This window comes from Agelaius phoeniceus, chromosome 3 (genome assembly GCF_051311805.1).
Source record: "Agelaius phoeniceus isolate bAgePho1 chromosome 3, bAgePho1.hap1, whole genome shotgun sequence".
Taxonomy (NCBI): domain Eukaryota; kingdom Metazoa; phylum Chordata; class Aves; order Passeriformes; family Icteridae; genus Agelaius; species Agelaius phoeniceus.
Window position 1 is genome coordinate 69152632 of NC_135267.1, and position 25721 is coordinate 69178352.

At 40.2% G+C, this 25721-nt stretch overlaps 1 protein-coding gene across 10 annotated transcripts in view; it reads left to right on the forward strand.

Annotated features, from left to right (window-relative positions):
* Positions 1-25721, forward strand: part of RGS7 (regulator of G protein signaling 7) — a 251790-nt gene that overhangs the window by 203835 nt on the left and 22234 nt on the right. The window contains exons 17-19 of one of the 10 annotated variants that reach the window (XM_077175547.1): positions 135-188; positions 997-1077; positions 10081-10217. The exons of 1 other annotated variant lie outside the window; for it this stretch is intronic. In XM_077175547.1, the coding sequence (XP_077031662.1) occupies positions 135-188; positions 997-1071 (129 nt within the window). In that variant the 3' untranslated portion in view covers positions 1072-1077; positions 10081-10217. 8 more of the 10 variants (XM_054629601.2, XM_077175546.1, XM_054629597.2 and 5 more) reach the window with 8 other exon arrangements.

Consider the following 25721-nt stretch of genomic DNA (forward strand, 5'->3'; position numbering starts at 1 on the left):
TTCCTGATTTATACAAACTTTGTTTTGCAGTCCATTGTTACATCAAACCTCCTTTTCTACTCCATTGTTCTTGCTTTTCTTTTCCCCCTCCTTTTTCTTTTTGTTTCTTTTGTTTTATTTATTTCAAATTTAAGTTGGAAAACACTCTGGATCGTCGAACATCTTTTGAGAAATTCACACGCAATGTGGTAAGTTTGTTGCCTCGGAAGACTAGTAAGCCTGATGGGACATCCTTCTTCCCTTCCCCTCACTGATCCCTACTTTCCCTTTTGCTTCTCTAACTTGATGGTTAAAAGTGTATTCATCACAGCTTGTGAATTTTTATGGGAATGACAGCTTTATAATGTGCTTTCATTACAACCCCTCCTCCCTAGTCCCTTTCCCACTGATCTCAATAGTCACACATGGAGGAATGGACCTTTGGGAGCCATGCTTTTTGCATTAGGAAGCATGAAACTAGTCACTTTTTTCCCCCCTATAATTTTAGTAAAGAATCTGTGAAAACTTGCTTGATGTTGTTTCTTTTTCTGGTGCCTTCTAAAATACCAAGTCTAAAACAGTTGAATACATTGGATTTCCATCCTGTCTTCTTTTTATTTTACTAAAAAAGACTTTGTCCCTTTGTTTTTTCAATTGGGCACAGGGAAAAAAAACAATAATAATTTTCCCATCTTCCTTAATGTCTAACAGCTTCTACAGGACCAAAGAATTCATGCTGTTTATGTACAAGGGTTTGATTTGGATTCATTTTCATAATGGACTAAAAGAATTGATTTTTTTTCTTTTCAATGTATAACTTTCAAAAGCTATTTATCAAAGGCAAAAAAAATGAACGCTGGTAGATTTTGTCTGGGCATTCTTTTGCCACCTGCCAGAAGATCCACTGATTTCATGATACTTGGGATTCTTTTTACTTATCCAGTTTCTTTGGGATATTTTTTTCCTTTTACATTGTGAAAGTTCCAACTAAAGAATTCAACGCATTTATTTTTGTAGGGCAGAAACATCCCTATTTTTCCATGCCATAAAAACTGTACACCAACACTGAGAGCGAGCACTAACCTGTTATGAAAAGAGGTAGAAAGATCTTGGATTATACTCGAGTTTGTCTGCATTGTCTGTTGAATTGTGCAGGTGACGCTGCTCTGTGTGTGTGTGTGTGTGTCAGTGGCTTTTTCTGTGACCTGGTTAGTGGAGCTGTGTGTGTTGAAATGAACAAAATGAGAGCTTTCAGCAAAGATCATGGTTTTTGTTTTTTCAGTTTCTAGGGAAGGAGAAGCAGTTGCCAGAAACTGTCTCCCCTGTAATGAGGCTCTAGAGTATTGCCTCAAGTATTTAAAAAATACATATATGCTTTCCAGTAATCAAAAAAAGAAAAAAAATGCAGCGAAAGTTTTGTGAGGCTGTGGGAATATCTCACTTTTAAAAACAAAACAGTAATTCTTTAACTACTTTCTTATAGGTAAAGGCTTCCTGTAATATACTTTGAATCCACTGTAATCAGGAAGAAATTTGGATTCAATGGGACAAAGTCAGTAAAGGACACTAAAAGTAAATAAACAGCTACAAAGGAAACGATCCCAATGTTTGAAACAAAAACCCCTATGTTTTGCATGGTGGTGTTGCCATAGCATGTTGCAGTGTGATTTGTGTGTCGTGTAAACAGGTTGGATCTATAAAACAACATTGTACATGATAGCACTATACATGATAACTCCATTATAATTCAGTAGGAAGTTCCATATTAATAAAAAGTTTGTAAAAGAGAGTGCATAGAGTAGGTAACACATACGGACCTCTGCGAGCCAGACTTTTTCCCAGTCACAGTGCCTGACAAGCTGCAATGCTACATTTATTCAGGGCATTTTGAGCTGCCCAGGGGTCAGGAATTGGCTGTGATAAACACTGTGCAAACAGGTGGCCATGAGGGGGCAAATAGCAAGATGTATGTAGAGGGGTTGGGAATACAGTGCAGGAAGGGAAAATGGGAAGACAAGACTGGGAGATGCTGAAATCCCTCCCAGAGCAGCCTTACAGATAAACCAGCAGTTCTGGGCACAAACATGGGAGCATTGTGCCCTGCAGCCATGCCCAATTTTCATCCTGCTAATCTCAGGGCAGAAGTACCAGAATAGCAGCATGTCAGAGGTGCAAGGCAGGCCCAATAAACCAGCTGTTTAGCTGTAACTAGAAATGGACAAGAGGATTTCTGGACATTAGTAGTTTGGTAGAAGAGGGGGATTTTTTTTTCTTTTTCACAGAGCAAACTCTGAAATAAAATCTGTGATTTTGCTTTTTTTCCAACTACTACCTGTTAACCTGGGTGGAGTCTGTCAAGTCGGGTGAGGTATGAAAGAAAAACATGTCACTGCTAGATCTATAATCTCTATTAGACTGACAGCTCTCAGCCTTGCAAATTAATCCAGAGCATCAGAATGCTCAAATGCAAACCTTTTTTCCAAGATGACTGAATTCATGTCAACCACTTCCTCAGGACCTCTTTCCACCAGACATCCTTGTTCTTCCACTCTTGTTCTTGGTTGTGATGAGTTTATAATATGTAATTATCTATCTTGGTACAGTGGTTCCAAACAGCAGGGATGAGGGAAACATTTCTGAGAATATTCTACACTGTACAGATTAACTTGATCAACTGTGAAGTGAGGAACTGTGGAATAGATCTGTTCTACTGATTAGTACAGAAGATAGGTGTGAAAAGGGTCTTCTGCAACCTGGATAAAGCTATCATCTCTGATTTATTGAGATGAAAATTACAGTTTCTCTTCTCTTATGGTTTGCAATATTTAGACTAATTTTCACTGGATTTTTTTCCTCAGTTATATCAAATATATTTATATTATATCAATATATTTGTATTAAACTAAATTGGACCTCAGTTTCTTCCTTTTGAAGTGTTTAATAAAAACACAGTAGCCTCGGCTGTGTCTAGGGACTCAGTCTGAACAGATGGACATGCAATTCATTATCTGATTTGTTGACTCTAGGAGGCTCCTGATCAATGTTAAACTAAATTGGGTTACACTTGCTTCAGAAAGCATTTGTTAAACTAGAAACTTTAGAAACTTTGTAGAGGGCAATTACTCTGTAATATTTCATGAATTACATGGAAATAACCTATTATAATGAGTCATTATTTTAGTCTGATAGAGAAAAATTAGAAGTGGAACTATACACTAGGCTCAGCTTTGAATTTCTTTGACATTGAAGGGTTTTCTTTCCAGAAAATTTCAGTAAGCTGGTGCAGTTCAGGAAAGGTCTAAATGCTCAGTTTAAAAACTGACTAATTAGCTGCTCTGTAGATTTTATAGGGCAAAATTGCTAATGCCTTTAACAGTCTGTGGCAGAAAATATGGTCAGCCTTAGAAACAGGTCTGCATTCACATAAAATATACACAAGTAATAGCAAGCTGGCATTTGCTACATGTAATATTTATTACTGAACATTTTATAGTTTGTATCTGAGTAGTAGCTCCAGCTATCCTTGGTCTGCCCCACTTACACTCCTGGGTACTGTTTGAAAATACAGAGCACAGACACTGCAGCACTCCTGGGACGAAGCCATCAGACAAGTGGGGTAACACAGGTGACCATGTGTGTCACAGCTTTGAGTCAGAGGCACAGGGAGCAGTGACACTGCTCTGGGCTCCCCCCTGCCTGGCTCAGCCCCTCAGCTTTCTCTTTGAGATAATAAAAGTCCAGTCACCTGCAGCTCCCCAAGGGAGTAGGGAAATTAAAGATCTAAGTGATGGGGCAGGAGGATCTCATTGCGTGCTAAGTAGAGAGACCAAAACCAGCAGTTTCTGTGACATTTAAAAACTCAAATTCTTTTGAAGAAGTCACATGGGGAAAAAAGCTATTAAAAATATGAAAAATGAAAAAGCTCAGCAAATTTACCTCAAGTGCTAATATCTAAATTACAGGGTGGAGAAGTAGGTGAATATACACTGGTAATGTTGATGGGGGCAAAGAGGTTCTTTAAGGAACAATTTTGTCTGTAATTTCTCATGTACATGCAGGACTTATGACAGTGGCAGACTGAGCAGGACTAGAGTCCCAGCTTAGCTGTGATTGCTGGTCTGGAAGCCTCGAGACAAAAGGACCTGCTTTACAGGGGGATGAGTGAATTTAATTTCCACCCCATGCAAATTTTATTGTCCCACCAGGAACTAAGTTAGTGAGGCAAGAAGGGGTAGCCTCCCTCCTTAGAGCTGTGGGGGGAGCCACTCCATCCTCATGCCTTGATGCCATGACTCCAAACACCACCATCAGTGTTAGCATTTCATCTGTCACAGTTATACAGAACACAAAAAAAGAGATGCTTGTATGTTTGTGAGGTCTTAGGGAAATACAGCCAGTACAAAACAGACCAAGTTCAGTTCTTCATATATTAATAGTAAGCTATCAAACTATATTTATCTCCACTCATAACCTCATAAACAAGTCCCCATTTAATAATTCTGAGTTTGAAACCATTATATCTTATATTACCTGTATTCTTTCCAGCTGTCTTCTCCCACTTACCTGGAAGAACTTGCTGACCAGAGTCCTTTGATTTTTTCCCCCTCCAAACCAGTAACAATAGACCATTTCATGCATGAGATTTGAAATGGAAAGGCCATAGAACAGAGGACATTTTCACTGAGTTTCAATCCAATGTCCCTTAACAGGACATTGTGAGCTACTGCCTAGAGATGGAAATTAAATAAAAGTAGCTTCCTCAGTTCTTATCAGTGGGTCATAGACTTTCTAGATGTTTAAACAAGTGTAATCTCTTTTCAGATTAAAATCTATCCCTTTTATAGAGGAACAAAGCACATAAATAATTTCATCTGTTAATCATGAAATTTTACTATATGAATAGGTAAAACTTGTGTACCCAACTGTGCCAGACCAAAATTCCATCTAGTCCTGAAACCCTGCCAAGGGCTAGATTTTTCTCAAGTATAGCATTATCCAAGAAATTCAATGCAGTTTCAGCTCTGGAATCTCATTTTGAATTTACTTACAGGTTATTCCCCAAAATTAAACAAAAAACCAGTTAGAAGAAATATAAATCACAAAGCTGCTTATTTACAAATACAAAACAACAATGAAAATAATAATTAATTGTAGAAATGAAGGCCTTCTCCATTTCAGGAAGAGATGTCTTATTCATATTTGAACAAAAAGAACAAATAAACAATTGAAATTTTTATTTTGGCCTACTAATTTGTAAAGACCCCTAGTTTAAGGAGTTTTTTTAAGAACTGTGCCCACAGAGGAATATTTTAAAGAACATGCCAGTGAGGAATGGCCTCCTTGTGCTGTTCTGCAGTGACTGGAGCTAAGCTGCTGTGCTCTGTGCTGGAAGAGATGAGCTTAGGAGTAACACTTACACAACCAGGGTCATCCAAGTGAGGAGGAAACACAGACTGGTCAAGTACTGGGCCAGTGTCTGCCATTTTCCAGCTGACAAAAATTTACCTGATTCTTAGGCTATTTGCAGGAATGAGAACTGCAGAGAGATATGGAAACTTGAGGAGTCAGGCCCAGGAGAAACATACTAAAAAAATATTTTTCTTCTGCATCAGTTCCTTGGAAGCCTACATTTCAGATGGTTATTCAAATTCAAACTACCCCATCTGGCAAGAGGTTTTAGGTCAATCACAAATGAGAGCAGCTCATCAGTAAATGCAAAGTGCAAAAGGAGAAAGAAATGGATGTCACTGGATTTGGAGTGAGCCAAAACAGGAAAGCAGTTGTTCAGCCACTGCCTCCTGCTTCAGATCATTGCAGGAAACAGTTTGGGCCTAATAAGAAAGGAACAAAAGGCTGAAAATCTCAGCCAGAGGCAGAAGGATTTCCCTGCACATGTAACCACTTAGCACTGCAGCTGTGCTGACTACTTGTTCCCCAAATTCAGTAAATATTAGCCCTGTCCCCTTCCTCACATCTGAAAGAGAAATACACCTGCACAGATGGTTGACAGCAGCATCCTGTGCTGCTGTGGAAGCTGAAGCAGAATTTGAACCCCAGAGCAGTGCTGAAGCAATTCCCTTGTGCTGGCAGAGCAAGGGCTGCCTCACCATGGAAAGGGATTTACTGCTTCTTCTCCCATGTCGCTCCAGATGTGCTCCTGTCAGGGGCTGTTTACCCCCCAGCTCTGTGTGTAGTGCCCTGCAATGTCACTTGGAAGCTTTCCCTGCTGATCTGGCTGAGCTGAGAGTGTGCTGCAGGTGTTTCACACGTGAGCAGATGGAGAACACTGAGTCCAAGGAGGGCTGCTTCTCGCCCCACACCTCATTTTGCTCACAGTGGGACTCTACCTCTCCTTCCCCATCAGATGCATGGAGTTCTCTTTTCTACTGCTACCAGTATAGGTCCCGGGGAGTAGCACCTGCACTGGCAATAAAGAAACATGAAAAAGGAACAGTTGAGGTTGCATAGCACAAAGATAATTAATCTTCTAAAAGGAAAAGACCTGATCTTTCTCTACCATACATTTGAACTCCAATGCCTGTAGACATTTCATATGGATTTCTTTTAAGCCAGATGTGTAAGGAGGCTGTCACTGACTTTTTTCCTGGATCATTTGAGGTGTTAGGGTCATGCTGCGTAAATGGGTCAGTCAGCACAACTGTATTTAACAGCATCTGTACATAGCTTTACAATTTTGCCCCCTAAATTCTCTAGAAGTAAAGCTGAAAACTCCATGTCAAGCAGTTAGTATGCTCAAATAGGGACTGAATGCTGAGGCCAATTGATTTTGTACTTTTAGATGTACTTGGTCACTCCACCTGCTGTGCTGCCTTCTCGTACTCTGACTCCCTTGTCAGGGTATGTGGGCAGGATTCCATTTTGGCATCTGCATTATTAGTAAAATTCTTAAATAGTTGTCCAAAGTGCATTAATACAGCCAAAAAAACCCTAATCATCTTTAGAATTTAGCCATATGCTTCTAAATGCTGATGACAAGAATATATTGAAAATATTAAGGATCTCCTTTTCATTGTTCAGATAAACATTTACTACTTCTGATTCGCCCCTCTTCCCCAATTTTCTTTAATCTCATTAGCACAGGAAACATCTTCATATGCTACAGCTCTGAAAACTGCCATGTTAGATTCAGGTTCCCAAATCAAAATCTGTCTTATAGAAATGCTATTAACATTGTATCTGAAAGAAATAGTTAGGCTCAGCTCTTAAATTATGACCCACAATGGATGATCCTTACATCAGTCTGTAAATTAAGTAAATCTGGAAATCTCCCAGAAGCAGTAATTATGATACTCTACCACAGAGAGCTAAAGTAAAAGTATACTCTGGAACAGAGTTTGAAAGGAATGTTTTGTGAAGTGGAAAATAAGAAGTCCCTGCAGATCTAATAAGAAGATGTGATATTTCTGTGTCTGGGCCTGTGTATTAAAAGATTATTTTCCTAATCAGAAAACAATATGATTCAGAATAAGCATTTAAGAAGATCTCTTAAGGAGGGTGTATCTTCTAAGCTGTCACTTTTCCAACTTTGTGAAAAATTAGAACTTCTAAGGCATGGAAAAAGGCCATTTGTTGTTGTTGTTCACATGGAGGTTTCTCTGAGGCAGGGCGGGGAGTTGAAGGAAGGGGCCATCATCCAGTGATCCAGTGATCACTGTAGGGCTTTGGAGAAAAAATATCCAAAGATCAGCAATATCCAGGGAGCAGGTTATGTGGAACACAGAAAAAAATTGTCATGACATCTTACTGTGTCTCTAGGGGGAAATTCAAACACTATGTAGAAAACAATCACATAAATCAGAATCAGATCAACTAATAACTACCTTTTGGCCTGATTTTATGTCAGGACTTCCTATTTTATGTGATAACATAATTCATTCCTGAGATGCTAGAATTTGTTTATAGTCCATCTAGAAATTCCAGATTAAATAGTTGTTACAAATAATAATAAAAAATTATTTCACAGATTTTATACCACAACAAGCATTTATGCAGCTTTCCAGTGTAGTATTGAGCAAATTGTAACTGATAGAGAACTCCTGGTTTTAATATTTTAATTAAGTGGGTTATGCAGTTCAGTACTAAAGGGAACTCATACATGTTTACAGAAAGTAACCAGACTTGTACACCTGTGAACTTAAGTGCAAATAACCTAATGAAAAGCAAAGATAAGCATATGTTCAATATTTTCTGAGATTATGTATAGCACCAAATGTCCTGAATTGTCTAACAAAATTGTCAAACAAAATGTTAATCTCAGAAATGCTTTTAATGTTTTAAATTGTGTTCCAAGGCCACACTGCTGTTGAGGCTCTTTTGACTATTTGAAAAAGAAAAGATGTCTTACTATAACAGCTTGCCTGCTGCATTAGAGGAAAACATAATTTAAGGGTTAGAAAGTATCAAGAATGTGTGAATTTAATGTACATAGAAAGTGGCAGATGCAGGGAAGACAGTGTGCCAGGAAGGAGACTTTCCATCTTTCAAAGAAGTAGGTAATAATACTGTCAGGTGATGTGGGGAGCCTGATGGATGACCAGTCTAACCCAACAGTGCGAATCATGAGTTCCCTTTTAAATTATGTTGTAGGGGCAGTATTAATCCTAATTTGTTCAACTTGTATTTCACAGTACAAAGAATAAAATAGTTATTCTTCCTTTTATGAAGACCCACTCTGATATATTGCATTTGAGCGAATGCTCAGGACCAACTTACAGATCCCTGTGAGCTTAAATTTAATTGATAATGACAATAGGCATTAAATTGTGTAATTCCACTGAGTTATAATACTGCAGATGGCTTAACAATTTATTGATATGGCAGAATATGTTAATTTACTGCAGAAAATGAAGCATCTCTCCATAGTTACAGTATTTTTACTGTATTCTCCTTGAAACCAGTTTGATATTTCTGAATTGGGCACTTAAAATGAACAATATAATAAATGTAAGTATTAAATACCTAACTGGTGAGTTAGAGCCATTTTCTCTTTAATGTTTTATGGTATATTTGTGTTACATTGTCAGGGTATGCCTGTGATGTCAGCTTGCTGTGCCAGCTCTGCCTCTGTTGGATCAGAGCCACAGTAGGATGGCACTTGGAGAGCTAACTCCTTTTATGTGGCCGTAGGAGAGCTAATTCCTGTTCTGTGGTTTCTGTCTGGCTCAGATAAAGCTCAAATCTGCCTGAGATATACCAGAGTGACATACCTTACACCATCTTCTTCATGCTGTAGACCTAGCTCATGGGACAGTCATTACACCTTATTAAAAGAACTTGTTAAACAATTGAAACCACATCCTTGCAACAGGAGGAATGATGAGGAAAACAACAATGTGGAAATCCAACACCTTCAAAGCAGTGCTATGCAGTCACGTGTTAAATACCTGACCAATGTTCCTTATAAATAGTAAATATGGCCTCAACAAACCTCTAACTGTGTTCATGGAAAAGCTGCTTTCCTACCTATATCCAATCTGCCTCTTACTTTCTTACCTTAACTCAAAAGTAGTTTTTTTGTCCTCTGTGACAGAGCTACCGCAGTTTGCCCATTCATCTTTGCAGCACAATGCACTCCTGCTTGTGGTAGCCTTCAAGTTCTGGGTGTGACTGACAGCAAAAACTTCAGCATTAGTTTCTCATTAGCCTAGAACAATCTTGTTCAAAAATGGCCTTTGAATTTGCTGGCTTATTTTGTGAAACAATCTGGCTGGCTGGCAGTGCAGGTGTTTAAGTGTAAGGGCTTCCTGTGGTTTAAGATTTGACAGACTCCAGTTGGTGCCCCTAGTTATTTGAGAGTGATGTGGCAACACTGAGTGGTTGCTGATGAACAGGTTTGCAGTGATCATGCCTCTGTTTTCTGTTTTTGTTTTTTGTTTTTATCTTTTCCTCAGGGGAAATCGCTCACATCAAAGAGGTTAACCAGTCTAGTGCAGTCCTACTAAAAGGATCACCTTGTAGCATGGAAGCAGACTCAAATCATTATACATACTTTGTAGCTCACTGATTGCCTGACTCAGAGGACAGTAGAACAAGATGTTGCATGAGCAAGGACCTGACTTGTTTTCTTTTGTGTATACTAAGGCATTACAGACTCCGAGGGACTCTCTAGCCTTTCGATGCCTCCATTTCGAAAACTGTCTGCTCACTTCCTCCTTCATATCAAGCTGGATCTGTGTCTTTTTATTTTCTGCAAGCTCAAGTACAGTGAAAAAAAAGCTTCTGCTAGGCACAGTTTATTAAAAAAATACGTCAATCAAAAACTGGAAGAAATGTAAAAATGCATATATTAATAAATATACATATGGCATCACATTTATTGCACAATAAATTAGAACAGAAGGTTTCATTTCACTGATGTATTCACATTGAGAAAGAAAGCCTGTGTCTTTGTCTGTTGTCTGTATATTCTCTGTTAATGTTTCTTGCATTTATTTTTATACCATATTTAAAAAAAGAACACCTTTTACTCCAGATGTATTAAAGTTGATCCTTTCTCTGTAAATTTGTGTATGTTTATATTGTTGTTTTATCTTTCATTAAAAGATGCAGAATCTCTTTCCTTTGGGAAGTTTGAGATTTTAATATTGAATCTGAAGATTAGTCAAGAGCAAAATGATCCCCAAAAGTTACACACCTTGTGCTTTCTAAAAAGTGACATGAAATGGCATTTTCTTTCTCTCAGTGACACCTAATCAAACACACTTTATTGATACTCATTTACTTTCTCTTTTCTTTTTATCAAGCTAGCAGCAGAGAGACCTTTCCCGCTTGCTCACCATGGCATAAGCAAACCTTTCTTTAAGCCAGGCCCTGCTGCTGTGTAACAGCGCAGCCTGCGCGGCGATTGGAATGGACTGCACTTCCTTAGGAATGGACATGAGCAAAGCTGCCTGAGAACACAAGGCTGCACTTGCTAAATAGGAAGGACAGTGCTTCTTTCTCCTTGCCGTCACTTGCGACGCAAGGCAGCATTTTAAGCTGAAAAGGTGGTGCTTTAGGAGTGGTCTGTGCAGTAAAGCTCTGGTAGCAACACAGGAGAAAGCTGTCGTTTTAATTCCAGGGCTCTGTTTGGGGATGCTGTTGTGTGTCCACTGCTGAGCTTACTCACACATAGACCTGTTGACAGATTTATGAGCGTGTGTTGATGTTGCCTGTGAGACAGTAGATATAGAGCTCCTGAAACTATATCTGAACTGGAACCAGAAATCTGCTTGGCCTAAGAAACAACACTGTCGGCTGATAGAGGTGATATAAGGATAGTGAGACAGAATCTCAGAGTAGAAAAAAAAGGATGGGAACTAAGTCAAATGACAAAATGCTGATACCTCCAGGGCATGGTAGGGTGCACATGACAAACAAGCCTTTTTAGCAATGCACAGAATAGACTCAGGACAGCCAACTTTACTACCATCTGTCATGCTGACTTTGGTTTGATATTGAGAATCTTGTTTCAAAGAGACTATGAATCCTAAACACGCATACACAAAGTGGCATGGTCATAGGTACAAGGAGACAATCAACTTGAATGCCTTAATACCAGAGACATCTCATTGAGCATTGGAAAACCACCTGCATTGGTGCCATTAGGGACAGGACTGTTGTACACAGCAGCTCTGGGCAGAAGGGAGCTGGGCTGCCTTCTGCAGGGAGCACTCACTTCTCCACAGGCTCTGTCAGTAGCCTGGTGCAGCCACAACCAGGAATGCAGCGTTTTTAAAGAGGCAGTCTGAGTGAGCCCAGTACAAAATGTATTACAAATCCATGAATGGCTGTTCCCTATAATCTGCTCAGTTGAGGTTTTTTGAGGTTTGGGATTTCTGTTTGTTCATTGTTTTCATATGCCACTATATTTCTGGTTTCTAGCTAGGATGACAATTACTGCTTTAAAGTGTCTCTGTTTTTGTTAGCACAATTCTACTAAGCTTTTATAGAAATACCCCATCAGAGCTGGGTCCTATCAAGATCTTAGCAAGAGCTCCATGCAGGTCAACTCAAAATATTCACAACATAGGGAGATCAGATGAATTTTAGTAAGTAGCTGCAGTGAATCACAGATCTTAAACTGAGATTTAATTTTACCACTGAAATATGAGCTCTGAGACATGAGCTTGGGGCCAGGCAATCCACAGAAATCTGAGCTCTGCTTCACTTCTCACTGCCAAATAGAGATATTTATTTCCAAACTCCTGCTGCCACCAATTGCATCAACTGGTATATTGCCTCCTTTGCCTTAGTAGTTAACTAATTAGATACCACTGTCTGCTTCAAAGAATCAATGGTTTCAAATACCTAATGTTTCAAAATCAAGCATTAGGCATTTCATGTAACTTCACCCTAAGAAATATTTTCTTTTTTTTTTCCAAATCACTTTGCAACACCAACTGGTCTATTAAAAGTCAGGGAGCATTGGTATTCCTGAACCCATTCTGTACTTATTCTAATTCTTTCCTGTCATGGTTTAAATCCATCTGGCAACTAAGTACCATGCAGCTGCTTGTTCACTCTCCTCTACCTCCAGTGGGACTGGGAGACAAAGAGGAAAAAGTAAAACTCATGGGTTAATATAAGAAAAAATTAATAATTGAAATAATTTATATTAATAATAACAGTAATCTTAATGAAAATGAGAGCAAGAGAAGAAGGAATAAATCCTCCACCCAAGACAGGCAAATTATGCACAATGCATTTGCTCACCACCTGCTGACCAATGCTCAGCCCCTGAACAGCGATCATCTCTTCTTGACCAATTCCCCCATTTCTGTACTGAGCATGGTGTTCCATGGTATGGAATATCCCTTTGGCCAGGTCAGTCAGGCATCCTCTGGATGTTCCCTCTCAGATTCTTGTGCACCTGCTCCTTGGTAGAACATGGGAAACTGGAAAGTCCTTCCCTTAGAGTAGGACCTGCTCCACAAAACCGAAAGCATCAGTGTCTTATCAACAGTATTCTCATGCTAAATGCAAACCACAGCACTGCACCAGCTACTAGGAAGAGAGTGAAATCTATCCTAGCCAAATCCAGGACATTTCCTTTCAAGAAATATGAAGTCTGTATTGAATGGCTGTCTCTCCCTGTATTTGCACAGGATTTAACATGATGTCTCTAAAGTAAAACCAGGCATTACTAATAAGGATGTCAAAGTAGTCAGGGAGCTGTGTTAAGGTTTCATTTGAGCTTGCTCCAAGTGATACAACTCCACTGTTACATATAAGTGAACTTGGCCCAAACAAAATCAATCCTACTACTAGAGGATTTTTAAAAGGTTTGTCTACAGTCTTCTGGTACTTCACCTCATCACTGTCATCAGGCAGTGAGTGATACAATACTGGGACTGGAAACTCCAAGCAGGCACAAACTTCCTTTTGCTTCCCCACAGAGAAAAGCTAAATTTTTATTTCCAAATTTATACAAAGAACCACTTCAAGAATTAAGATTGTCTCAGATAAAGGCATGTTTGTACAATAACCAAACAGTTGCAGTATGACTTTGGTTACACAACAATTTACTAATTAAAAATGTCAATGAGGTCACAAATCTGCTGAGGAAAAATGGACCAAGAGAGAAAATCACTCTGAAGGAACCATATTTCTTGTCTTCTAGGGAAAAGCCATCAGTCAGTGCCTCCTGGCTCTGCCCAAGAAGCTTAAAACCCCCATGTGAGATATTAATTGTAATAGTCCTTAAAACAACTGGTTGGAGCCTGAAACTTTCATCTGAGAGTTGGGGTTCTTCAGCCTCTTTCCCCAAACATCCTTGTACATAAAACAGCTCTAAAGCCTACATGATGAAGTCTTTGATGGTGCTGCTACACACTTAGATGGTTTTGTGCTTCCAGATCAGCCTGTGAAGGAAAATGCCTGGTAGGAGAGGCAGAAGATGCCCTGGCACCTACCTGACAACAGTAAAATATTCACCCATTCTTCTGTAAGAAGCAAATAAAAACAGTCCTTCAACCCTAGAAAAGCAAAGGGAGAGAAAACGGGGCTTACAATAGTGATGAGTTAAATTGCAAAATGCTGAGCTGAAACAGTAGTGGAGGCCTGCCAAAAACTAATGAGTTGAAGGTGAACACAGGACTGAAAAATGGAAATTAATTGTGGTGACCAGAACAGAACCAACAAGGGAGGAGAACTGGAGAGCTGAATAATTAGGAGCAAGAGAGGCAGAATGCAGCTGGTGAATTGCCAGCCTGTTGGCCACAGTCATGCTGAGCTGGAATTAAAACCTGAAAAATCAGGCAAGATCAACTGTGACTGGCACCTTAAAACCCAACAACAACATTTTTTTCATCTAGAAAGCAATACTGAATAATAATAAAATATCTGAGGCTGCCTTTTTCAAATTTCACAAGACATAAATGCCAGATAGTCTCCTAAGAAATAAAAAATAAGAGGGCAACAACCAATTCCAGAAATTGAGACCTGTAGGAATTAATTTAGGGTGTTTTTTTAAGAAAAAAATATTAAAGCCAAAGCAGGTAATCTAAGTCAGGAATGGCTGTTTATGATATGTAACTGGAACTAGGAATTGGAAAAGCCAGAGATTTATTTGAAACTCTTCCAATTATTTATTTTTATGCATGGTGAATAACAGCATGCATAAATTAAATAATTTGAATTTAGGTTTTGAAACTGACATGTTTTTTGTCTTTTCTAGCTAAAGACATCATGCACAGAGCTAACACTGCCCTTATTATAGTAGGTGCATAACACTGGACTTATAATAACAGGACACTAAAACATAGGAATTTTGCTAAAAGAATTTTAATAGCCACAGAGGTTTAAAGAAAATAAGGTTTTAATCCCAACATGTTCAAGGGAAATTATCAGCAAATTATTTAAACATATTCTGTGTCCACAATTCATTTAAGCAAGTTGCTAAGTGATTGTGACTCACACCAGTCTGCCTTTTGATCTGACTATGCTGAACAGATTGCTTTATTCTCCTGTGAATTGAAGATGTGCTGAAGTCCCAATATTAAAGAGGTGAAGGGGAAGAGAGGATGGGTTCTCTGAGGGTGGATTCCCCTCCTCATGCTGTTGCCGAGTGTGGAGTTCTCAAGTGGTATTGAAAGTACAATTGAATGTGTTTTGTTTATATATACATCAACTTGAGGGCTTCAGAGTCTCTCCAGGCAGTCATTACATCTGAAACAATGAAGTTTTGTCTCCCTAATAGCTAAAAAAAATATCTTCCTTGCTTTGATTTATCCCTTTATTTTTGACCAGGCTGCTGCACTCGCTACAATAATATGTTCCTAACATAAATGGATATTGCAACATCACAGCCTCCTTTGGTTTTCTCACTGGTTTTCTCTGAAGTGTTGAGTGATTTTATTATTCTCCTCTGGGCCAGGGGTTCTTACAAATTTCTTGGAGATGATTCTTGCAGGACTCCCACCAGAGTTTTACAGGAGGAGGTCAGAGGATTGTTGTTGTACTTCTGCCCATACACACAACTACAGGACTTGCCCATTTTGCAGTAGATTGCCTCTTCTAAACTTTGCCAGTTTATGTGGCACAGTGATGCCCAGATCCTGTGCAGTCTAGCATAGATGGGTGCTCCCCTTTGTGTGTAGCTGACTCTTCTTGGGTCAGTGAGGTGTCTTGAGTTGTCTCTTGAACAGCATTGTCTTTTTCAGACCATCTTTCTCTTTTCCCAAGATCTTTTTTTATCATTATTATTTTTTATTCCACCTGTGCCGCACTAGCAGTCCTTTTTTCTGGTGGTACCTTTATGTGAGAGTGAGGAATCTGCTGGCCTGGTTCTTTAACACAAACACTTGAATTAGAATGAGTACAATCATCACTATTTGCTGTGAGGGATCTGTATGTGTAAATTGCAAAGAAAAAATTGTCCAGATAATAAACTCTGAGAACCTGCTCAAATGCTAGATGATAGTCCTTATTTACAAGTGTGGACATGGACAGTAAATATCAAACAATATTAAGACACGATGGTAAATGTTACCTTGTTAGTGGCATTTGCACAATTTTTATTGTACTTTGCTCCCAAAATATATCTGCTGCATTTACCTTCATTGGCTTTCTTTTTGATTTGACTAGATTTTGAAATATCTTGTTAGATTCATCACAGATGTCATCTTTCAAAGGGGGTACTATTTCCCACCCTTCCTCTTAACCTGGCAGCTGCTCCTTCAGTGTGAGTACCACATAAATGAGGCATTTCATTATGCACATTATCTGTTCTATCCATCTTTTTATTTTTTTACCCCTTTTATTTTTAAAAGATGAGTGGCAATGACATATTTAGTGTGACTTACTTTTCTACCTTTTTAGCTGAGAGGAATGTATAACCCAAAATCTATGAACTTTTTTGAGTTCATCTCTTTTGATGCACTGTTCTTTAGACAACTTTTCTTTTAGATTCTCTTTCTTCTCTCCCCCTCCCCATCGGTAACATCTTTTTTTTAGGATTCTTCATCTTTTATGGTTTTTTTTTCCCTTTGTTCCTCTGATTCTTGCTCTATTGATCTCTCCCGCGTGGTCTTATGGTGCCCACTAATGCTCTCTATACTTACCTTCTCTGTTTTATCCTTCTTGGAACTAAAGCAAATTAGGAAAAAAAAACCCCAAAACTAAAGAGAAAGCATTAAAAGAAAGGCAGATCAGCGATAGAGCAGGGGCTGATGTGGATGCACAGTATGCCTTTGACTCTGTCCTGATCTCAGGGGCCCATCCTTACCCCAGCAGTCTGCCTCTTCCCTTTCCACCCTGTTCCCAGGAGCTCTCCACTCCTCCTACAGCCACTGCTCCCCCAGGGTGAAGAGGAAGGGCCATGGGGCAATGTCCTGGGGAGAAGGGTGCCTGTGCACCTTCCTTCCCCACTGCTGGGGAGGTGTCTCTGGGAGCCCCAGGAGATACCAGGGAGGTCAGTTTTTCCTTTGCTTAGGTGAATGAAGATGGACAAAAAGTGTGACTCCTCTGGTGCCTGGGACTGCTGGAAGGAAGGGGGTGGGTACTTGGGCCTTTCACTCCCAGCATCACCATTTGGAATAAGTAAGGAACTTGAGCTTCTTCCATGGTAAGAGTGAGGTGAGGATATCCACAGAGTGATGCCAAATGTCTCTATCTGTTATCAAAGAAAGTGTCTGTGGGAGGCAGCAATGAAAGTTAAAGCCCAAGACTAGGAAATATTTCTAAGTCCTGGTCAATACTGGTCTGGGTGGCAGCTCTAGAGACACCAGTGAACAGGTCTGTGGAAACTCATGTTGTGCCTAAATCACAGATAAAATGTTTTGGGGGAGGAGGCACAAATGGGGAATTTCATCAATGGATAGAGTAAACTGCTGATACAGTTCAGACGTTTAGATAGATATGCTCAACTAATGAGGGAATTGGTTTCCACCAAGTTGTTTTTAGAGAACTGTTAGGTTTTTAATTCTTAAGTCATTTTGGGTGACTCCATTTCTCCTTCCTCCATCCCTTATGAAGTAGTTCAGCAACCTTTCTTGACTAGCAAGGTTTTGCCTTCTCTCTCTTACCTTGATTTCCTTCTCAGCTGTTTTCCTAATCCTTTTCTGACAGTGTGGGAGACCCAAGCTATAAGGGAGTAGCTGAAGCCACTCTCCCACCCGTCCATTTGTGTGCAGAAGGGAATTTTCACTTCCATCCTAATTTTTTCCCTGTAATGAGAAAATTGAAATATTAGACTTTCATTTTGTTCCAAAGGGCTTTTTCCCAGTGCAATTCCTATTGTACAGACCCATATAATCTACCTTTTCTGTATACTTGTGGTATTGGGAAAAAAAAAGACATATCCCACCCCTCTAAAAAACAAGCATGGAAGATATGATTTTTAGATCTCTCTTCTGCTGCTGGTCAGAGCTAAGTGGTACAACAGAAAAATACTTTCTCAAACCTCATTGCTGTATTAAAACCATACTCTGGGATCCCATCTGAAAGGAGTGCTGTTTTTTCCTGCCCCAAAGCATACTTCCACTGAAATCAGAGATGTAAAACCTTTCAGACTGGCTTTAAAATACAGTTACCCTTTATTCCTAAAATTGTGCTTGCTAGCTGGCTGTCAGTGGTGGAATCCCTTTGGTACAGTAGAGTGGGCTAGTACGGTGGATTTGGGTTTTTTTTTTGAATGATGGTTTGGATTTCTCCTGCTTCTTCTCTCACCCCAGACCACAGGATGTGCTGGGAATGCACCTTTGTGTCTCTAGAAAAGCTTTTGAAGACAACCTCTTTCCACAGAAAGCACGGACTAGGTGGAATGGCTTTGATTATTTTGTGTCATTTAATAAGAAAGGAAAAAGCAAGGGTTTACAGGCCAGAAGACTTCAAGGAATACGAGAGAGAGGAGGAAGTGATAAAAATAACAAATCCAGCTACTTTTATTGTACATCTAAATAAAGATTTTTGAATATGTTACCCTCATAGCATAGGGAAGGAAAAAGAAAAAAAAAAGGAAGAAAGAGGAGACACCAAAAAGCCTTTCCATGCTCAATGTGGTGAAGACAACTGATGTTGCCTGGAGAAGCTTCATCCTTTTCAGATCCTGAGAGCTTCTGCACCAGGATGGAGGTCATTACTCCTCATTACTGAGGCCTTGCCATCTTGTGCATGCAGCAGCAGCTCTACCAGAGAAAATCTGTCTGCAGCAGTCTGCATCAGTCCTTCATGTAACACCGAAATGGCTTTTTTAGCACATCCATCCCCTGCATAGTCCTACTTTCTGTTTTATATGTACTGACATGGTAGGACCTGCATGGCCAGTGTATCAGCACTGATCTGCTGCGCTGCTGCTGCAGTTTCCTGCAAAGGAAAAATGTGTAATCTGAACGGTACTACTATGAATTGTGTAATACTTGCTACAAAAAATACTCATTAGAGAAATTTACTGGATGGGACTATTTTGGTATTCATTATAACACATTGTTTGAGAAAACTAAATAGAGCATAAAATCAGAAACAAAAGAAGAAAGTCAAAGCAACTTTCTTTAACACAGTAGAGCAAACTAGTTAGGTATTATCAAAAGCCTAGCGATTTTTTTTCCCTTCCTTTTTGCTCCCGTAGTCCTGAAGTGATCATATACCTCTTTTTTTCTATTTGACGTTTTTGGTTTGAGTCTTGCTGATACGTGTGCTGACAGCTGATCGATATCCATCGGAAACAAATAAACCCGATATTCCGCTCCTCCTCTAAACCCTCCGCTGCGGCGATGTTGGAAGCGGCTGTGCAGCAATTTCGAGCTTCCCTCCCAGCACCAGCCCCCGAGAGCTCTGCCGGGTGTGCGCGGCTCGGGCGGCGCCGCTGTCCCCGCCGGGGCAGCAGTGACACCTGCGGGAGCGCGCAGGAACCGCGCCCGCGCCGCTCCCGCCGCCCCCAGCCGGGATGCTGCTGCTGCTTCGGGAACAGCGGAACCCCTCTGTGGCCGCGCTCACACCAGCGCTCCCTGCCCCCTCCCCTGGCCGGGAGTCACACCTTCTGTCACATCCAACAGAGAGACCGTGGAAGATTCTTTTCTTACATCAGAGAAGACCATCTGCTTTTAAGAGGATCCCTGGGTACCAGTGTTGCTGCACTACATGAGCTCCTTCTAGGATGCTGGGGTTTTATCAAGACATATTTGGTTTGTCAGAAATTTACTTCAGTAGCCAGTGGCACTTGGTTTAAGAAGAAAAAATCAGAGTGCTGTGCAACCAAATATGAAGTACCCCCAAAGGAAGAAGTAATGGTGACAGCTACGGAGCAAAGCCAATACATCAAGGTCTGATTTGACTCTGGAGACATGCTGAGGCTGAGGACTGATGGAATAACCAGTTCTACTTCTACTAGTATCATGTCCCCAACAAAGACTGCCCCCCTTCCAGCTGGCTGCCCACAGGGAAGGGGAGTTTGGAAGCAATGCATGGGAGCGCATAGTTGTTCCTGTTTTCCTCCAGAGCAATGAGATTTTGGACCAATGATCTGTAAGCAAACAAGCTGTTCAGAAGGAAACCCATTGCTTTCTGATTTTAGGGAGAACCTCTTGACAAAGGCCAAAATATAACTGGTTAACAGCTGCCAGACTGCAGCAGTATGGTCTGTATTGCTCTCCATGCTTAATTTATTCTTCATTTGTTCATTTCTGTATCTTGTTAAGAATGAGAAACTAAATCTAAAAGCTGTGCTTGATTTTCCTGGGCTTCCACCTGCACAGTTTCATTGATTTTGGTCTTTCCTCCTCTTCTCCAGAGCCCCTACTGCCTCTGATGGGATTGCTGAGAAGCTCTGGTTCTGTATTTCAACCTTTGTTAACCTCATTTTTTTTTTAATATATCCCATTCCAGCTTTACCAAAGAACCCACCCTCTGCCTCTAAGGACAACAGGCAAACCAGAAATAGGCACCCTAATAACCTCAGGCACTGAACCATTTTGGGAAGGTTTTTCTGTGTATGAGGAGGATCTGCTCTCCAGTTTTGGAAGCTGGAGGATGAAAAAAATACTTTTTCTCCATTAGTAATAGATAAATAACCTTCATAACATAATGTTTAATGAAAAATACTTTAGGTATTTGTATGTAATATTGTTTTATTTCTGCAGTCGGTACTATGGGAAAAAATTGTCCTGGCTTTAGGGGATGGAAAGGAAGTTTGTCTTTGCTTGGATATATAGCACTACCCTTTGGGATGGTGTCATTTGATAATTCCTGCCGCATGTTCTTATAAGTAGGATGTTTTTGTTTCCTTACTGTGTCTCCCCTCAAGTCCTGCTGGGTAATATTTCAGATGGTCACGGTCAGAAAAGGCATGTGACAACTTCCAGATGTGCAAATAATCAAAGCGAGCTGCAGATCTAAGGGAGCACACCAACAAACAAATGGAGGATAACTTGAAGGGCTGCAGTCTAGGTGGGGGGTCACGCTCAGAGGAGGTGTAGCAGGCTGAAGGATAGTCTTTTATTATCTGGAGAATTCACTGATGTCTAGATCATTTGCTAAAAATGAGGTAGTCTGATGATGTGGCTGGGAAAGGCAGTAAAAACCTAAAACATGGGGTCTGGTTGTGGTTTTCCCACAGCTTGGAGCAGAGCTGGCTTCCCTGGGGAGCGAGGAAGGCTCTCGTAATGCGCCATAGCTCTGAGCTGAGCTGGTCTCTGAGCTCCAGCTTGCGTGATGCATCAGAGACTAAGAAATGCCCTGCTGTCATCCACACCACCACTGCATCTGGGGCTGCACCCTTGCTGAGCTGGTGGTGCCTGAGACAGTGCTGTGTTCAGCTGGTAGAGGGGAGGGTCCATCTCAGCTCAGAGAAACCTGTGTGCTTCTGTTTAGCTCCAACCTGGCTTGTATAGGCACCTTGTATAGGCAGCTTTTAGATTTGGCTTGGGTACTAATAGCTAGTTCTGAGTTTGAGGAGCCCTTAAAGCCCTTCATCACCACAGGTGACTTTTGTTAGTCCATCCTCCCAGCTTTATAGACACAGACAAGACAATTAAAAGTGTGTGGTGAGACACAGCATTCCTCTTTGGGAATGTAGAACCATTCATCATCAAGATTTAAAGAACTCATATTAGTCACTGGCAACCTGGTATTTGTAGAGGTGAACGCGCATGACTGTGGTGCAGTGTGTGTGGAGCGGCAAGGAACATCAGGATGTAGGATGCGTGTTGTTTCTGTGACACAGACTGAACAGTCCTGTCTCTGGTCACAGGAGGGACAATGTTCACTCCCCACAGGATCCTACAGCAAGTTTCCTGGTGCTTTTTTGTACGCTGACATTTGATGTCACAGTGCCTGCCCTGCTGGCACATCCTATGAAAGAGATGTTATCTGCATCTGCCTGCTCTGTGTGCAACTGGCACAGCTCTGCTGGAAGATTGCTTTCCAAACCCTTCCAGTGATGGAAAGGGGTGGGCAGTATTACTACTACTATTTCTACTACTACTAATTTGTTTGGAAACACTGCTGGCTCAAAACCTGGCTCAGCTACTGATGAAGAAGGGAAGATCTGCTCATGTCGAGAGAGCTTCAAAGGTTTTGAACTACAGGCTGATGCTTTTGAAGCATAACTCTTTGGGACAGTGCTACCAACTGTTCTTTCCCCTTAGTAATAAGGCCTTATTTAAGGACATTTCGTGCAATCCTATATGGGTCTTTTTCTTCCTGGGACGTAATGGTGTAGTGTGCTAGAGAATTCAGTTCCACTCTAGGAAAAGGAACAGCTTTGTGACAGTTTGTCCATCATCAATGGCTGCTTTTGTCAGATGGTTTCTCCATACGGCATTCCTGAAGCACCTGGAGAATTAGTCTGACGAAATTAGTCTTTGGTTTTGTGCAAACAATGCTTTTTTATGTACATGGAAGGGAAAAGACCAATACACTTCTCTCCTGGAGAACCAGACTGGTGCCTGTGTGCTTGGAGGGGCCTTAGCCTGAGGAGGGCATTGATAGCAGCCAGTGGGGGCTTGGAAGAGGTGCACCACAACATGGGTAAACACACAACAGGGAGGAGGATCCTTCAGTGCATGAGAACACTGATACCTCAATGTGATGCAGGAAAGTGGTGGCCATGAAGAATTAGGTCTGCATCATATGACAGATATTTATTGTGATGGCTCATCTCTGTCCTGATCCATGTTCGTAAGACTGAGCTAACAAGGTCATCTTATGTAGTAAACTCTGAAAATATTGGAGGCCTGTATTCTTCTACTAGCTGGGGCATTGCAGCACGTTTCCATCACTTATAATGTGGTTGTCAAGACTGCAAGCTCTTTGCCTATGTCCACAGGGAAAGATATAATTATGTATGTATGGTATATTAAAAATGGAAACCATTCATTGCATTGAAAGCCAACTCAAAAAGGACAGATGGGGAGATGTGATAAGGGAAATAAAGCTACTACAAAGCAGAAAATTGTGGAAGAAACAAACTAAGTGGCCTCTATCTACCAACTACCCATCTGTTGGTCATCACCAATCTCTCTACTTGCTACATATTTGGATGTTACTATTTAAAAAAACAGACAAGGGAGCAGCATGTGGAGGTCTGGCTGGGACAAGAGGAAAGCGGCTAAAGGACCTTTTTACTGGCTGGTAAAGTCATGCCTGGTCTCCCTTCAAGATTTCATAGTTTAGAAAGAATTTCAGTTTGTTCTTCAAAAGATGCGTCAGTCTGTTCTGGATTAAGAAGACAATATGCCTTCCACATTTACTCCCCCTGCAAAGACTGATTTTTGGAGGATTTACTAGTCATTTTGTTTCAGACACATTTCTTACACAAGTTGCCTTTCTTCATGGTTAACTTTAAATTCTGTCCTTCCTGAATCCTATAAGGCTCACTATGTGGTGTTTGTCCTTTCATGGTCATTGCTGATACATACTCCATACTCGCTGCACTCACTGTGCTCTACTAAAATTGTTTTGTCAGGGTAAAAATTGCAAATCAAAACATTCTCTAAGAGGGAGGACCCCAAATATAATTACATAAAGAAAAATTCCCCAATCATTTCCAAGCAATTTAAAATTGAATATAAATCTTTCCTTTACTACCAGATGTGATCTTCCCAAAGCTTCAGACATGAATAATCTCTCCGAATTTTCCTGCTATTTCAATATCCTATCCATACAGAAACCAGCCTGTGCCTCTAACACCTATTCAGGAAAATTTGGAAACCAGGTCAATGATTGGTATGTTTATCCATTAAAATCAATGATCGTACATATTTTAATGTACTTTCTCAGTTTTCATTCTCTTCCATTGCTTGTTTGCAGCTGAACCTCCATTTTCCTCCCCCTGACCCTGCCTTTTTTTAATGGGAATCTAGGAAGTTCCCTCTATTTTCCTTTTACTGCTTTTTCTTTCCTTACAGTCTCTAGTCTCGTTCCCTTATTTTAATAGCCATAATTCTCTGTTGACTGCAGATCTTGGCTATATCCTGATAAAGTCAACAGAAAGGTTTTCCCTGGAATTTCAGTTGTGTTTCCATATTGGTTTTTCTTTCCACTCCTCTCCTTTTTCTTCTTGATGCCTGGCTGGCCGATTTAAACAAACATTTTCAGAACAACTTGTCCTCAGCTGACTAAACTGGTAAATAACAGATAAATATAGTTTCAATTGGGAACAGCTTTCTGGCAAAGGGTGGAGAACAGCACTAAAGAAGAATTTTTCTCACCTTGAGTCATGGGACCTGGTTGGTTAAATTAAAACCATTTACTTAACCTGCATGTAGAACACACAAACAGCAGAAATGTCCTTTACTTGTACTGATACTTAGTGCTGCCTACAGTATCCTTGTTGTTGTGAAACACAAATAGACCATTTTTCTTTCTTTCTTTGAATCCAAAGCAGCAAAAAACCAAATTTATATATTTAAGCAAAGGCCTAGGCTTATTTGTTCAGTCATTCTTTTTTTTTTACCCACCACCTAGACAGCTCTGTCATAAGCTCCAAGCTTCAACATATAATGATAGAATTATAAATTCTTTGATGTCCTAAGGCTGGCTACCTCCCATCATAACTCAATCTTCCTGCTACGCATTACTGTCTTCTTATCAAAGTGCACTTCACCGGGCACACAAAAGGGATGTTGCTATGTTTGTTAAGATGATAATTTTCATATTTGCTATGAAGCATACAGAGGACTCCTATATATATTTTTATATGTGTTTATTCATATAGAGGGGCTAGAAATCTAGATATTACAGTGCTTTTGATATATAGAGAGAAAATAAAAAAACAATTCACAATAGTAAGTCATTGTATTTTGAAATTTATTGTAATAAATTATAGCAATAGTTCACACAACCCAGCTATTATCTCAGATTGTCTCTCTGCAGAATCACAAAAACAATCTGAGTCATCCTGACTTGATTCATGTTCAGTTCCTTTTTGGGAAGACTTCCCTCACCATCAGGCCGCCTGGTAGCATTTTTTTTTCTGTGAAAGCTCAAATTCTGTACAACAGTCCCACAGCCTATGGTGGGTTCTGCAGAATGAATCATGGAAAATATGCATCCCTGCTTGTTTGCAGCTGGTTATTTTTGCTGAGGTCCATGTGGAAGGAGAACTATGCAACCATTTCCTCCGTGATACGTGTCGTTTTAGCACTCTGATAGGAATGGATTAATAGAGACTTACCAAACATATCAAAAGATGCTCAGCATTTCAAAGAAAGAAAAGAAGAGGAGCTGACATGCAGAACCAAGGTTGAGTATCAACCATTTTCAGAAAGAAAGTTAATTTATCTTTATGAATAAAGCAAGGCAAAAGAGAGTTGTTTCCCTTTTCCTCCCAGGGTCCTTTTCATGGCCTGTCCCTAAATTCTTATGAAAATTTTATTTATATTTGCTGTGGTTTTCATTTCACCTACATATGTTATATGAATTGGTACATGCAGAATATATTATTTTAATTAGTTCATGGAGCTGATTAATTAATAACTTGCTGCTCTTACCTGAAAAGCATGACAGGAGCACAGAAAATTACTTGCACTTGCTACCCTTCCTTACATTATTTGAGAGAGACCTCTCTGAGCTGAAAATGCAGCACAGTAACTTTATATAATACCTTAGACATGACGTGAATAATAATGTGTGACTTCAGGAAAATGAAGGTATGCAGAGTACCAATGACACTGGCTAATATTTCTGCAGTTGAACAGTTCAGCAGTGACCAGCCTTGCTTCTGACAGTGTCCTGAAAAATTATGGTACAAATTTTACTATTAGTAATAGTAGCATAAAATCATCACTGAAAACATGACAATGATT